General features: G+C 37.6%; 2 protein-coding genes and 1 long non-coding RNA gene across 3 annotated transcripts; 1 reads left to right on the top strand and 2 right to left on the bottom strand.

Annotated features, from left to right (window-relative positions):
- The first annotated feature begins 423 nt into the window (after nt 1-423).
- Nucleotides 424-898, top strand: LOC125187244 (uncharacterized). Its single transcript, XM_048083800.2, has one exon. The coding sequence runs from the start codon at nt 472-474 to the stop codon at nt 820-822; it is 351 nt and encodes a 116-aa protein (XP_047939757.1). The 5' UTR covers nt 424-471; the 3' UTR covers nt 823-898.
- An 82-nt stretch (nt 899-980) lies between these two features.
- Nucleotides 981-4,063, bottom strand: RPA1A (replication protein A 1A). The gene is made up of 2 exons (XM_048083799.2): nt 3,748-4,063; nt 981-2,717 (listed from the first exon to the last, which is right to left on the bottom strand). The coding sequence occupies exons 1-2, from the start codon at nt 4,005-4,007 to the stop codon at nt 1,061-1,063; spliced, it is 1,917 nt and encodes a 638-aa protein (XP_047939756.1). The 5' UTR covers nt 4,008-4,063; the 3' UTR covers nt 981-1,060.
- Nucleotides 4,064-10,433: 6,370 nt separating this feature from the next.
- On the bottom strand, nt 10,434-11,590 carry LOC125187818 (uncharacterized). Its single transcript, XR_007170671.2, has 2 exons — nt 11,471-11,590; nt 10,434-10,975 (listed from the first exon to the last, which is right to left on the bottom strand). It is a non-coding gene; the product is annotated as an uncharacterized LOC125187818 (long non-coding RNA).
- Between the last annotated feature and the right edge of the window lie 2,620 nt (nt 11,591-14,210).

Below are 14,210 nucleotides of genomic sequence, written 5' to 3' on the forward strand. Positions count from 1 at the left end.
TCTCTCTCTCTCTTTTCCTTATCTTTTCTACTTTAAACAACACTATATAAAATCTCGTGCTGAATTTGCTCCACTTAAAGTGGGTCTAATGGAGTGAAAGGAGGTTATGGAATATTCTAACTAAAATGGTAGGACGGAGTGAGTATTTAATCAGTGCACCTATATTATGGAGTATCTCCAAAGGTACCGGAGCTGGAGCTTGTCTCCGAACTCCGAAGGAAATAGGGCCCTCGGCGAATATGCTTAAGTTGATTCGAAAAACAATAATAACAAAAAGAGAAATGAAGAAAATAGTGATTGGATAAGCTTATCTACCACATGCAAGTCGAGAAGGTGCCACGTCGGACGATGTAAGATACCGTCGATTCTCCACCTCTGCTTTGATCCTTTTCCATCTCCCACAAATCTCTCTTCCTTTATCAAAACACTCCCACATCCCACCTTCACACAAACACATTCAACAACACACAAATGGCCTCAACTTCAGCTCTATCAATGGCGCTGCCGTTGCCCCGTGCCGGCCACAACAACGCCTTCCTCAAGGGAAACGCGCTCCGGCCCTCCAAGCCGGCCGCCCCGGTGTCCAACCCCGCCGCAACACTCCAAGTCAAAGCTTCCTTGCAGGAGAAGGCCGTGGCTGGATTGACCGCCGCCGCATTGACCGCTTCCATGGTTGTCCCCGACGTCGCCGAGGCAGCCAGCAGCGCCTCGCCCTCTCTCAACAACTTCTTGCTCAGCATCGCCGCCGGTGGCGTAGTGCTCACCGCCATTTTGGGGGCTGTGATCGGCGTCTCCAACTTCGACCCTGTCAAGCGGGGCTGAGAACCCTTTTTCTCTCTGTTTCAATCGCAGATGTATCACTGTATTACTTAATAGACTAAAACTGTTCCTTCTTCAACTTCAATTCTTACACAAACCTGTCTATTTATATCAATCATATTCCAAAGTCTTCAACAGCTCTAAACAAATAATCAAAGAAGCATAATAATATGACTAATTTGAACTGAGAGTTAAAAATGTTGCTATAAAAATTATTTAATAGAAAAGGATGCATGCCATTCTAATATGTAGTGACATGGCGCTTTGTGATGCTATCAAACAGAAACCTACTCTCTTCAGAGTAGTTCAATTTGTCTGCCTTGACAACAGTGATCTTCAGCTTTTGTTCGTCGCCATAAATCTCCTCTTTTATTTTGAGCTTCAAGATGAACTCCCTGAAGAGGCAGTTTTGAATAACTTCAAGGAATTTGAGGTCATCTTGCATTTCGTTTTTCCACACGTACAACTCCTTGGCAGAGCACCCTAAGATCTCTTCACCGGCTTCCTGGAAAGCGGTCACCCATGTCATGCCGCTGTAGTCTTGAATCTGAACCTGAAGAAGGTATCTGTAATCACACTCTTCGAATTCTTGATTGCACCTGTCGCATAGCCACGCTGAGTTTCCAGACTTCGTCACTTTCTTGTTGCACTGCCTGTCACCGATCATCAAAGGGCAGGCTGTGTAACAGAACGAGTCTGTTTTGATAAAGGACACAGTTGCCTTAACTGCAATCCAGTCTGGTTTGTCTGATCTTCCCAGCCCTTCATCTTTTATCTGTGTCAAGCACTTGCGTGTCTCGTTCTTCATTCCACCGAGTATAGCGTCTTTGGTTATGGAATGAGAAGCAGTGTCTTTTCCCCCTCGATCAAACCAGTTTCTCAAGCTGTCAGCCTCTGCAGAGTCGGGATTTATGAATAGCTGTGTGGCAGATATGGTACCAATGGACTTCCCACTAAAATCATTAACTTTTCCAGCTTTGACAGCCAAAATGGGGAAAATTCCGGCTTCTACCATATCATGAAGCTGTTGTCCTTCCCTGTTGCAGAAATCTCCCCATAATGTCAATTCAACAGTTAACCCCGATTGATCCTTCAAGTTCAGAATTCGCCTCTGCGTTTCCATTCCATTCTTCCGCATTATGGGAACAGAAGGGTTCACTGTTACAACAACACCGATAATATCCAGTATGGAATTGCTTTCAGCATTTGCAATTTCACTGATAGGCCTAAATGAGAACTGCTGCCTGGGTATAGATGTATCTTCATCTGGACAAAGATCTACTGATGATGTTGTCTCCAGAAATATCTCCCACTCATTGTTTAGATGGTTAAAATTCTTCTGAGCAGGTTTCAAGCTGCCTTTGGATATCACATAGACTTTACCAACTTCGATAGTATCATAAAAACGGTCCACCACAGCATTGAAGCATGTCACCCTAATTTCCCCTCCATCTGAATCAAGAAGATCAAAGGAGAATACTTTTCCATCTCCTCTTGCATTGTTGTAACGACGGAGATCTCCTTTTGCTGTCACCCGTGCCTTGATAGCCCATCTACCTTGATAGGGATTCAAGGCAGCAATAGGTATAATGCGTGCAGGTGCCTCATTTCTCATGATTGCTCCATGATTCTTATAATTTGGAGGTGGCTGGTATGAAGGCTGAACAGTAGGACGGAAACTCTGCATGTTACCACCTTGGTTTAGGGAGCTTGAAGTTTTGACATTATTGTAGCTTGTTCGTGACAAATTCTGAGCACCAGCAACACTATTGTTTATTGATGGTCGGGGTCCAGATGATAATGGCTTTTCAGGTAGTGAATCAAGTTCCAACACACTAGGGTTACCAATTACATCGCAGTCCAGAATGATGGTTTCCATGTTTAGGATCACAATAATTCTGCAAGAAAAATGCATATTAATGAGTTTCCAATCTATAAAACAAAGAAAGGCAATCCAATCAATCAGCTTAGTAGCGTTGGTTTGCATCTTAGGTACTGCAAGTCTTTGTTTCACTTCACTCTAAAGTATCCTAAAATGTCTAAAGTCAAGTTTGGTGTTGTTCAACCTTGAAAAAAATACAGGGCATACTTATGCCAAGAGTACCCTACTTAATATTAGTCTGACTTGCAGAGGAACTGTCATCAGCATTGTGAAACCAAGTAACTCCTACCCATTCTGGTTTTTCAAACTACCGGAGGATGAAGAATCATGTACCGATGAAAAATGATATAGTGTGCCATCTGATGTCTATTACTATTATTTTGGGACATATAAAACGCATGACATTTTCAGTCTAGTGCCTGCATGTTCAACCACAAAATGTTCAAATCTAACAATTTCAGTAAAAACATAATATGATTTTCACTTATTCCCTACTAAAATTTTGCAAACCTTTCCTCTTAAACATTCATTGTCAATGTTCTATCGGCCGATGAAGTTCCACAATCCCACTGTGTCAAGTTGACTCGTACAGAATTAACTAGAAGCAACCGTATAGCCATTTTACACAGTTCTATCTCCATTTTACACAGTTCTATCTCCATTTTACTCCGGCAGCTTTAACATTATTAGCATTCAAAGGACAAATTAACAGAGAATTGTTGACACATAGTCACTTCTCCTTATGGAATGAAAACCTATTCAATCAACTAGCGGCATCAAACATGGTAACATCTCTCTGTAAACACAATAGGATAATAACTCGTACATTCTATAGTTTAAGCAATTTTCGAGGCAGTTAGTGAGAGCTCAAAATGTATATACCTGTTCTACAATACAAACAGGCAAGGCGAATAGATCATAACAAGTCATATACTGAGACACATACAGGCACTAGCACAGACACAGAGTTGGAATTTAAAATCAATTTACACAGAGTTACGCTACCTACTTAGATAATTAGCAGGAGAGTAGGGCGGAGAATTTACTTGCGCTTCTGGACAGTGCTGCCGATGTACTCGATGAGCTGGATGACGGATCCCCTGCGGACTCGACCGGTTTTGACTCGGTCATTGAGCTGTGTGGCGAGCATAGCGTGCTGAGTAGCCACAGCGTCAGAGAGGAGAAAGCGATAGCGCTCCTGCGAGGAGCCGATGAGCTTGATGTCCAACACCTGCACCAGCGGCTTGGCGTTGACGTCTCCGGCGTCTATCGCCGCAATAGCGTTGGCCGTCAAATTCACCGGCATTGATTTCAACTTTTTGGTGTATTTAATTGGGGATTTTTGTAACCGAAATGGAGAGAGGGGGAAGAGTAAATTTGAAGGAGAAAAGGGGTCTGATTATATATATGAGGATTAGCCGGGAGAACAACCGACCTATCCCGTGCCCGTTAATTTTATTTATATTTAATTACGATTTTAATCGTAGTTTAACTAAGTCATCACCATTCACCAGATTTTAGATTTAAGTAATTAGTAGTAATAAGTAATAGTACTAACTACTTTCTCCTAATTATAACTACTTTCTCCATTTATAGTTCCAGTTTAATTTGATATGAGTTTTAAAATATAATGAAAAAAATGGTAAAAATAGTCTAAGTGAAATGTATGTTCCATTTTTATAGGAGTATAAGTTTTACACTCCCTCTGTTCTCTTATAGAGGAGTCGCTTCTTTTTTGCATTACCATACTCACTCTGTCACACTTTAGGAGTTTCGGTCACTTTTGCCGTTTTGCGTATTTATTTTATAAAAATGATAATAAATAGTTAAAGTGGAGAAATGCTAAAGTAAGAGATGAAATCATGTAGATAAGACTCTTCTCTACATTATTCTATCTCTTACTTTAATTTTTCTTCACTTAACTGTTTATTATGATTTTTCCTAAAACTGAGCGCATAAAGAAGCGACTCCGCTACGAGGAAACGAAGGTAATAGTACTAGTATAATATGAGTGAAAGATTTAGAGAAGTATGAGACCTATTGCCTAAAACAGAAAAAGAAAAAGAATAAATGAAACTTTAAATTAAGGACGAAAAAGAAAAAGTAAATGAAACTTTAAATTAAGGACGTCGTAAAATAGCAAAATGAGATATTATTGACTATTGATGATGGAAAAATATCCAACAACAGAACTACTCTAAGTCTCAATTATGGTTCCTAACCAAACGGACCATATGGGCCACATGATCCAAGAGTAGATGGCCTCAGCCCATTACATGCAGTCTACTAATCTATAGAAGACATTACACCCTCCTCCATCCCTGGTCATTAGACTCTTTACTCATTAGAGAATTAGAACATTTGGTGTTTGGATGGAAAATGATGAAGAAATCAGAATTTAAACACAAATAAAAACTTCAAATTAAATAGCTCGTTTAATAATACTGTATATACAAAAATATTTAATGACTTAGAATTTCTACTTATGAATTCATTTAATTTTTATAGCAACTGCCAACTACTAAGGGGTAGCCAAATATCTACCGTAAATTAGATTTTTTTATGTAAAAAACTGTAATGATAATATATTCTTGTAAATAAATGACTGCACAATGCACATAAACTTGCCCTAAGTACGAAAGAACGTAACATTTTACAAATGCATTTAGTAGAATTTTTACGAACCCAACTTAACTAATTATGTCTCTTTAATGGCGAAAACTTAAATGGGCCACTCATGAAAAGTTGAAATAAAATTCAAAAAAAAAAAGAAATTTGAAATAATATAATATTTTTAACACTTAGAGCATCCACGATGGATGCCTTAGTGGAAGCCCTAGTGAGAGCCCTAGTGGTTGCCACGTCAGCATGCCCTATCTTTCTGCGATGGTGGAGCCCTGGTGCATGCCCTATCTCTTATCCACTTTTCATTTCAATTTTAAATCATTATTTTTTAATTTTATTTTTAATTACTATAAAATACCATAATATATTATTTTAAACACCACAAATGCTACAAAAAAAAAAACTACATTACTTAATAGAAAAGTGGAACTACATCATACTTAGATAAAAAAAAAACTATATTAAAACTAAAATACTAAAAAAAAAGAAAAAACCAAACTAGTCATCTAAATTCAACCTCTGCGCCAAATTCTTGATCATATTCTCAGTCCTCTGTCGGGCTTCCGGATCGGTTTCTTGACGAAGGCTGTTTTGGGCGTCAAGTATAACCTATACTCAACCACCTCGCGGTAACCTCCGAACTCCTCGATCGCCCTGTCCATGAGCTGAACAGATGGAGGAGGCGCAGCCTGCAGGGGGGCCGCTGATCCAGACGCGCCCGCCTTCGCCTTCTCTTTGGCCTGGGCTTTGGCAGCCTTGGTACCAATGGGACGTCTAAAAGTAGACGTAGGCGTGCCGAAACTCCCTTCCGGCTCAGCGTTCAGATCCACGGGAGATGGGCCGCTGCTCGTGTAATCGCCAGCGGCGGTGTTCTTCGTCCGCTTCGGAGCCGAGGATCCAACCGGTATCCCTCCGTTGAACTTCCCCTTGTCCTTCAAGATCAGCCAAACATTGTACAGCTTGAACGGCCCGAACTGCCATTGGTACTCAGACAACGACTTGTTGAGGACATCCTCCATGCTCTCACCGCTAGCCATTCCGTCCCTGTTCCTGCTGTAGATATAGCAGAAGTTGTTGATGTGGACCTTGATCCGATCCCAACACTTGCGCAGCTGAACCTTGGTCCGCTTGAACACCCACTTCGGTTTCACCTCGTTGTAGCGTTCCTCAATGCGATCCCACATCCTGGCCGAAGTCTGGTTGTTGGAGGCTATCGAATCCTCCGATACATCGACCCAACACTGAGCCACCTTCAGGTACTTATCCAACTCGTAGTCAGTACGCCCTGTTGCGTACTCCTCGTTCGGCTCGTCGTGTGGGAGTGGGACTGGAACCGATGGCGCCTTTTCTTTCCGCGCCATCTTCTTCCTCCCTTTCTTCGGCGGCGGCCGCACAGGGGCAGGAGGTTGCCCACAACTAGGCTCTATATCCTCAACCCGATACTCCTCGGTGCCGAAGAACGGATCGAACTCAGAGACAGAGATGAAAGTGGATCCTACAGATCCGGGCGTCTCAATCCGGTAGTCTTCGTGGCCGTGCCACCGGGCTCCGCCGCCGCCGCCGCCTCCTCTAAACATCGGCATCGTCGTCGACATTATTCGGACTTGGGTATTGACTCGGATCCATTGTTGAAAGTGTGGATATTGAGTGAATATAGAAGAGAAAGTGAAAGGTTTGGTCAAAAGTGAAGAAAATGGAGTATTTATAGTAGTTTAAATTAAGGTTAAATAATTTTTAAAAAAAAACAAAAAAAATCGGGCTCGGGCCCGGGCGCAATTCTGCAATGGGCGCCCGATCTCACGCCCGATCGATCGGGCGGGCGATCGGTCGCGACCGAACTCTCGGTCGCGCTCGGGCGTGACCGACGCCTGCAATGGATGCCCGACCACGCCCGAGCCCGATCTCGGCCGATCGGGCGCGCGATCGGGCATCCATTGTGGATGCTCTTAACACGCACCACACAACATACCAGAATCCACGTGAGGATTGTTACTTCTGCAAAACATGCATATGATCAGTTAACTATAGATGTGACAAAACAAAAGCAAAATAGCACCCCCTCTGTCCATCATTAGCCACATTTGACCAGACACGGATTCTAATAAATGTTATAGAAAGTAGGTGAGGAAATGTTAGTGGAAGGTGTATCCTTTTTTATATTCCCTCCGTCCCATTAAATATGCAACATTTGAGAATCGGCACGAGATTTTATGCAGTGTTGTTTTGTGAGTGAATGAAGAGAGATGAAAAAGTAGAGATAGAGTTATTTCCATTTTAGGGAACGTTTCATTTTAATTGGGACAATCCAAAAAAGACAATATTTCATATCTAATGGAACAGAGGGAGTATAATTAATTTATAATGAAATGTGAGTAAGATAAAGTTAGTGAAATATAAGATCCATTACAAAAATAGTAAAAGATAAATAAGATTTGTATTGGTGGACCGTGAACAAATAACAGTTAACTATAGATGTGACAAAACAAAATCAAAATAGTACTCCCTCCCTCCATCCATCATTATAAAGCCACATTTGACTGGGAACAGATTCTAATAAATGTAATAGAAAATGGACGAAGAAAGGTTAGTGGAAGGGGAAATGGATCACTTGCTCTGCTTAAAAGCATAGAAGCATTTGTTGTGGTCAAAACGCAGGGGAATGAACATTAAACGCAACACATTCTTCTCCTATTCTTGTTTTCTATTTTCTTTTCTTTTTTGTATTTAGTATTTTTATTTTATAATTCACATGTTTATTGATCAAGCAAATCATGGGAGTTTGAATGGAGTATAATCTGATCATTTTATTTTAGAAGTGATAATCATATTTTTATAATTGAATTTAATAATATTTATTTAGTATGGATATAATATAAAAAAAAAATATAATAATACTGCAGAAAAAAAAAGGAGAAGAATGTGCTGCGTTTAATGTTCATTCCCCTGCATTTTGACCACAACCGTTGTGCTTTTAAGCACAACAGGTGATTCATTCTATAGTGGAAAATGTGTCATTTTTATATAATTAGTTTTATAATGAAATATGAGTGAAATATATATGATCCATTACAAAAATAGTAGTAAAAGATAAATAAAATTTATGCTGGTGGACCGTGAACAAATAAAAATTACAAAATAAGACAGAGGGAACACTCAAAATCATTTACTACGATGTACTGTATTTGAGTTCCTAGTTGATTATATTTTATTGGTGGACCGTTTCAAAACAATTTTACCTTCTACATGTTGCAATATTAGCCCGACTTTGAGCGCAAATTGCAAATATGACCAGACTATTTGCAATATTTCAAACACCTCAGCCCAAATGCCATGCTATAATTAAAGTACTAATAAGTATTCTAATTATTTTATTAGTTGTATAAACTATAATTCATCTTATATTATCATTTAATTAGTTCCATTTTTAAGTATGATCAATATGAAAATCTAAACTTCTAATACATCATCAACTTGCTTCTAGAACTCGAATTTTACAACTCCAGGATCGCAATAGACTTAGTAATTATTGGAAACAGATTAAAATTACGATAGTTTTATAACTACAAGGTGGAAAGTGACTTTCTCTAACCAACTGATTTTATAAGAATTAATTATGGTGGGATGACACGAGGTTGATGTAATTTGGAAATCAATAATAGAATGATTATCTTGTAGAGTTTAAAGGCCATCAGCCTAATAAGGGCAAAATAAACCATCATGTCACCGGTCACCCACTAGATTATATGACAAAAAATGATAATACATGAATCTACACATAAAATGAAAATTCAAAACATAATTAAATGAAAGAAAATTAAGATCAGGAAATTGGGAGACACTAACAAATTAAATCATAGCTACAAGTACAATAATGGAGTACATAATTTTGTACAGTATTTATTTATTTTCTTCAATATCAATATTTGATGATTAAGTATACTAATCCACTCGTGCTTTTCAATTAAATATAATTTTTTTCAAACTTATTACTTGTGAGAACAGAGAAATATAATTAAATTACATAGTTATTAGTTAATTGTCTATAGTTACAACTCCGTTATAGTTATATGGCCAAAGCCTATATATACTTGCTTGATGTAATTTAAGATACGTTTGTCATAAGCATTTTTACTTTTACCAAATAAAAGAGAAAACTATTAGTACTTATGTTTGGCCAATCCAATCTGTTCTCAAGATTCATAATTAACATTCTAGTTAAAGATTTACATCAAGATTCTTATCTTATGTCTCAAATTTTATATGAGAACTCCTAAACATAACCAAACACATGAAACTAACTAAAGAATAGTGGTTTGATTTCATTTTTAGTTATAACTAGTATCTCCCCCTTGTTATGCACGGCCCAATTAATTTTCTATTTGTACTTATTCAAAATCATGAATTCATATTTAAGACATGAGAAACAAAATCGTTACATCAAGTTCTAAACCCAAAAATAAATATATAATAATAATTCATTGTACCAATAAAAACTATATAATCAAATAATGCGTGGGTGGCTAAGATCTACCCTACTTCAGCAACACATAACAGAAAAGATATCAAATGCTTTTTTTGTATCAAACAAAATCGATATAAAGATTTAGGTCTTATATATTACCCTAATAGATGCATATAAATCAGTATACATAATAAAATTACATTATCCTCTACTCCTTTTTCTCAAAGCATAGTGTTAGATCCGAAGCATGTATACTGCAGCTTCAATTTAATTACCAAAATATAAATTAGATTACTAAGAACTCAATTCATTGTAGGAAAAATTATTGTATTTAATAGGGTTTCTATTTTTGTTTACAGTAAAAATAGTTCCGGGAATATTAGTATACTTAATAAGGTCTTTCACTTTTTGCATACAGAATTAATTTCACATACTCGAAATTATGTACTCCAAAGATTTTATTTTTATGACTCTTTACATCCTCTTGAACTATAGTAACTTCTTGTACTAATACATATTTACATTTTCAGATTCCTTCTGCATAGGAAAGAGAAGACTACAAATGCCAGCTTTTGAAAAAAGGCAAAACACGAATTTTGAAGACAACTCCATTTATAGCAGACGAAACAATCAAGTGAACAAACATTTGTCAATTTTGGAGCTAGTTTTATCATCATGAGATCTAAATTTCAGCAATCATATAATAGTATTCCGACCCATTTTTCTTTGGTTGTGACATTGGCAAAAATTCACGTATGTTTATACAAAACATAAAAACATGAACACTCTCCTACAAATGCCTTCAAAATTGTGCTTCAAATTTTGTCTTCTTTTTTAGCTATTCATTATCCCAAGTCTAGCCCACAGGGTAGCTTGAATATGTTTTACTTTGTTCCGTGACTTTCGTCCTCGTCGCCAAGGAATCACCCTTGCACTTGCACCACCAAAAGAAAGAGTGTTATTCCTCTTCCAGTGCTGCAATCTCATACCGGACTTCTTCCAAGTATTCGTTTATAGAAATGACCGCGTCTTGCATACCTTTAACAGCTTCCTCGAGGGCATTATCATATCCAGAATCGGGCTCAGCCTCCTCGGTTCCAGATTCCTCAGTTATTTGCTGGATGTGCATGCATTTGTGCCCCGTATATCTGCAGTTTTCATGGCTTACCAAGCATTCTGAGGGCCGTCTGGGAGAAAAAGGAGCACATGATATTTAATGAAACAGAGCATGTATCAGAAATGGCCTACACAAAAAAACATCAATGGATACTCGAACACAATAGACATTTGAGCAAGGAAATATGCAAGTATGACCAAACTACATAAACATGGACCAAGGAAACAAAAACCACATAAAAAACTCTTAGGACCCATTCGGTTCCGACTATTGTTCATGCTCCTCTTAGGACCCTTTCGGTTCCCACAATTACCGAACTTCCAAGTTACTTCTTACCAGAGATGTGACACAAATATGCAACAAAAAAAAGATGAAATAGTTTGTGTAGATTATGGCTTCTATGTTCGAGTTTAAATGCCACCCACAGGAAATGTAGATATGAGCGCATCTGCGCATGGATACAACAGAATGGAGTAGTCTCATTTTCGATATTAGTAAGCGTGACAACGCTAAACTATAAATAATGTTAAATCAGAAATATTCCAAGAAAACCATAGAAGCTAACCGAAAACAGGATGACATAGTAAATTCAATTTCTCCTTTTCTTGAAATTGAACTGATCTCAGCAAGCTAGCCAGATACTCTCTGCAATAAGCCGGGCTTGCAAATACCGATTCCATTTCAATAACCCGAGATAACAAAATGCACCCAAAACACCTCATGTGCTCCACTACCCCACTTCACATATAAAATGGCATTTCCCTCAATATCTCTAAAATTCTCCTTATTTACTTAAATACCCTCAAAACTCCTCAATTATATATTGTATACATTTCTAGTTTCCAGAGTCGTTTCGCATTTTGCAAAGTTGAATAAATTTTAGGAAAAGTGCGTTAGCTCTTGTGTGAAAATGGAAATATGGCTCTAATGAATGATATGACGTTTTAGAATTATTGGTTTAAAAGAGTGAAAAATAAATTAATTTGATCGCAATTTAATATTTAAAGGGGGTTTCTATTTTGAATTGTAAAACCATTTTATTGGGTCAATTAACCTATCAAGTAACAAAATTATTAGGTTTAAAAATGTCGATCTTGATTCGAATGAAGGAAAAGAAAAAGCCAAGTAGCCCAGTCAATAAGAAAAATAAAAAAAATATTTTCTCGAGACAATGTCGGATCGCTTTAACAATATGCCCCAATGTATTAACAGTATATTTGTGATTGAAAATAAATAAAGCAAAAATAATTGGTTTAACACATTATAGAAACAAAAGATGGATTGCCATAAATAAAATAAAACTTCAACATGAAATGGAAATGGGGAAAAAAGAACCTAATTAGAGTAGTGATAATTGATAAGTGAAGCATAAGTTTTGATATCATAAAGGACATGTATTGGGGCCCTTGTCAATTTGTTGGGATCTCTATTCACATATTTCCGTCTCTTCTTCTCTCTTTCTTTTCAAACTGCTTTGGTTTGAACTACTCAACTTTCTATTTGTTGATCCAAAGCTCTCCAATTATGCATTTCCTCACATTTTTCTTTCACAGGCAATGGCATCCAAGATTTTGTCATTGGCATTGCCCACCTCCGAAGAAAAAATTAAGTAAAAAATAAAGACTAAGGTTAACAAAGATAAATCATAGTAGCGTTCGTCTACAAAAAATAGACTACTTTTACCATTTTGGATCATCCATCAAAATTAAACTAGTTCTATAAATTTAGAAATTTTTAAACAAATACTAACACTACAAATCATTCTAAATGTAGACCCCACAATCTATTAGCACTACTCCACTGTATTTTTCCTCCCTCTATCTTAATAAAATCAATGTCATTTACAACATTGCCTTTTTTTTTTTGGATGAATGGTTATACTAAAAAAAAGTCAAAAGACCATCATCATCTCATATCTGAGACGGACTGTGATCGGGAACTAGAATGATCTAAAAGCTGCATTTCACCAGAGCATCTTTGCAGTGAGTTTATTTTCTTGGTACCATTTTCTGATCACTTCTTCACATACAATTTCTCTAATGGTCTATTTGGTACATGAAATTGGAATTGAATTGGAATAGGAATTCCATGGAATTGAATTAGAATTGAATTAGAATTGAATTAGAATTCAATTCCAAATCCTTTGTATGGCAAAATAAAATAATTGATATGGAACTGAATTTTAAAAATTGCGCGAGAACACACTACACACGTTGCACAATCATTAAATACACACACATACTCACTAAAAACACATTGCGCGCGCAAACACACTACACACAATCATTAAAAACATACTACGCACACATACAAGCACACACATACACAACTCACTATATACACACACTACACCACACACTACATGCCACATGTGTGTATGAGTGTGCATGTATGCAACGTGTGTGAATGTGTGTGTGAGTGTGTGCAGTGTGTGTGTATGAATGTGTGCAGAGTGTGTGTAAGAATGTGTGAATGTGTGTGTAAGAATGTGTGCGTTGTGTATGAATATGCGCAGTGTGTGTAATTTAATAAATATTTAGAACTCTACAATTTGGAAAGTAGGGGTTTCGGAATCGGAAAGAAGGGATTTGGCGAAATTGAGAGAGCCGAGGAGATTGCGCCATGGTTTGCAAACACATTTGCTGATTGCAATGCTTCGGAGAGGGAGGCGTGAGAGGATGTTAGTGGTGAGTTCTGATGGTAGATTTGTGAAGAAATCACGCCGCGCCATTGATGGATTGAATCACTGCTTGAAGAAGAAATGGTAGTCGCGGCAGAGCTGCGTATGCTTTGTGAAGTGGTAATTAGGGCTTCTCCTCGATAGTATTTATTCTTTTTTTACTATTTAAATCCAATTAATTTTGTATTTATTCTCCTCAGTAGCGGTAATTAGAATTCCATGCAATTCTAAATCCTTTGTATGACAAAATGAAATAATTGATATGGAATTGAATTTTAAAAATTGCGCGAGAACACACTACACACTATGCACAATCATTAAAATACACACACATACTCACTAAAAACACACTACGCGCGCGCGCACACATACTACACACAGTCGCTAAAAACACACTACACACATACACAACTCACTATATACACACACTATACCACTCACAATACACACACTACATGCCATGTGTGTATGAGTGTGCATGTGTGTTTTTTCAATGTGTCGGTGTGTGTGCGCGCGCGCGTGTGTGGGTGTGTGCAGTGTGTGAATGTGCGCAGAGTGTGTGTGAATATGTGCAAGAGTGTGTGTGAATATGTGCAATGTGTGTAATTTAATAAATATTTGAAAT

The sequence above is a fragment of the Salvia hispanica genome, chromosome 5 (genome assembly GCF_029641045.1).
Source record: "Salvia hispanica isolate PSC_SH4W2 chromosome 5, Shi_PSC_v1, whole genome shotgun sequence".
NCBI classification, from domain to species: Eukaryota; Viridiplantae; Streptophyta; class Magnoliopsida; order Lamiales; family Lamiaceae; genus Salvia; species Salvia hispanica.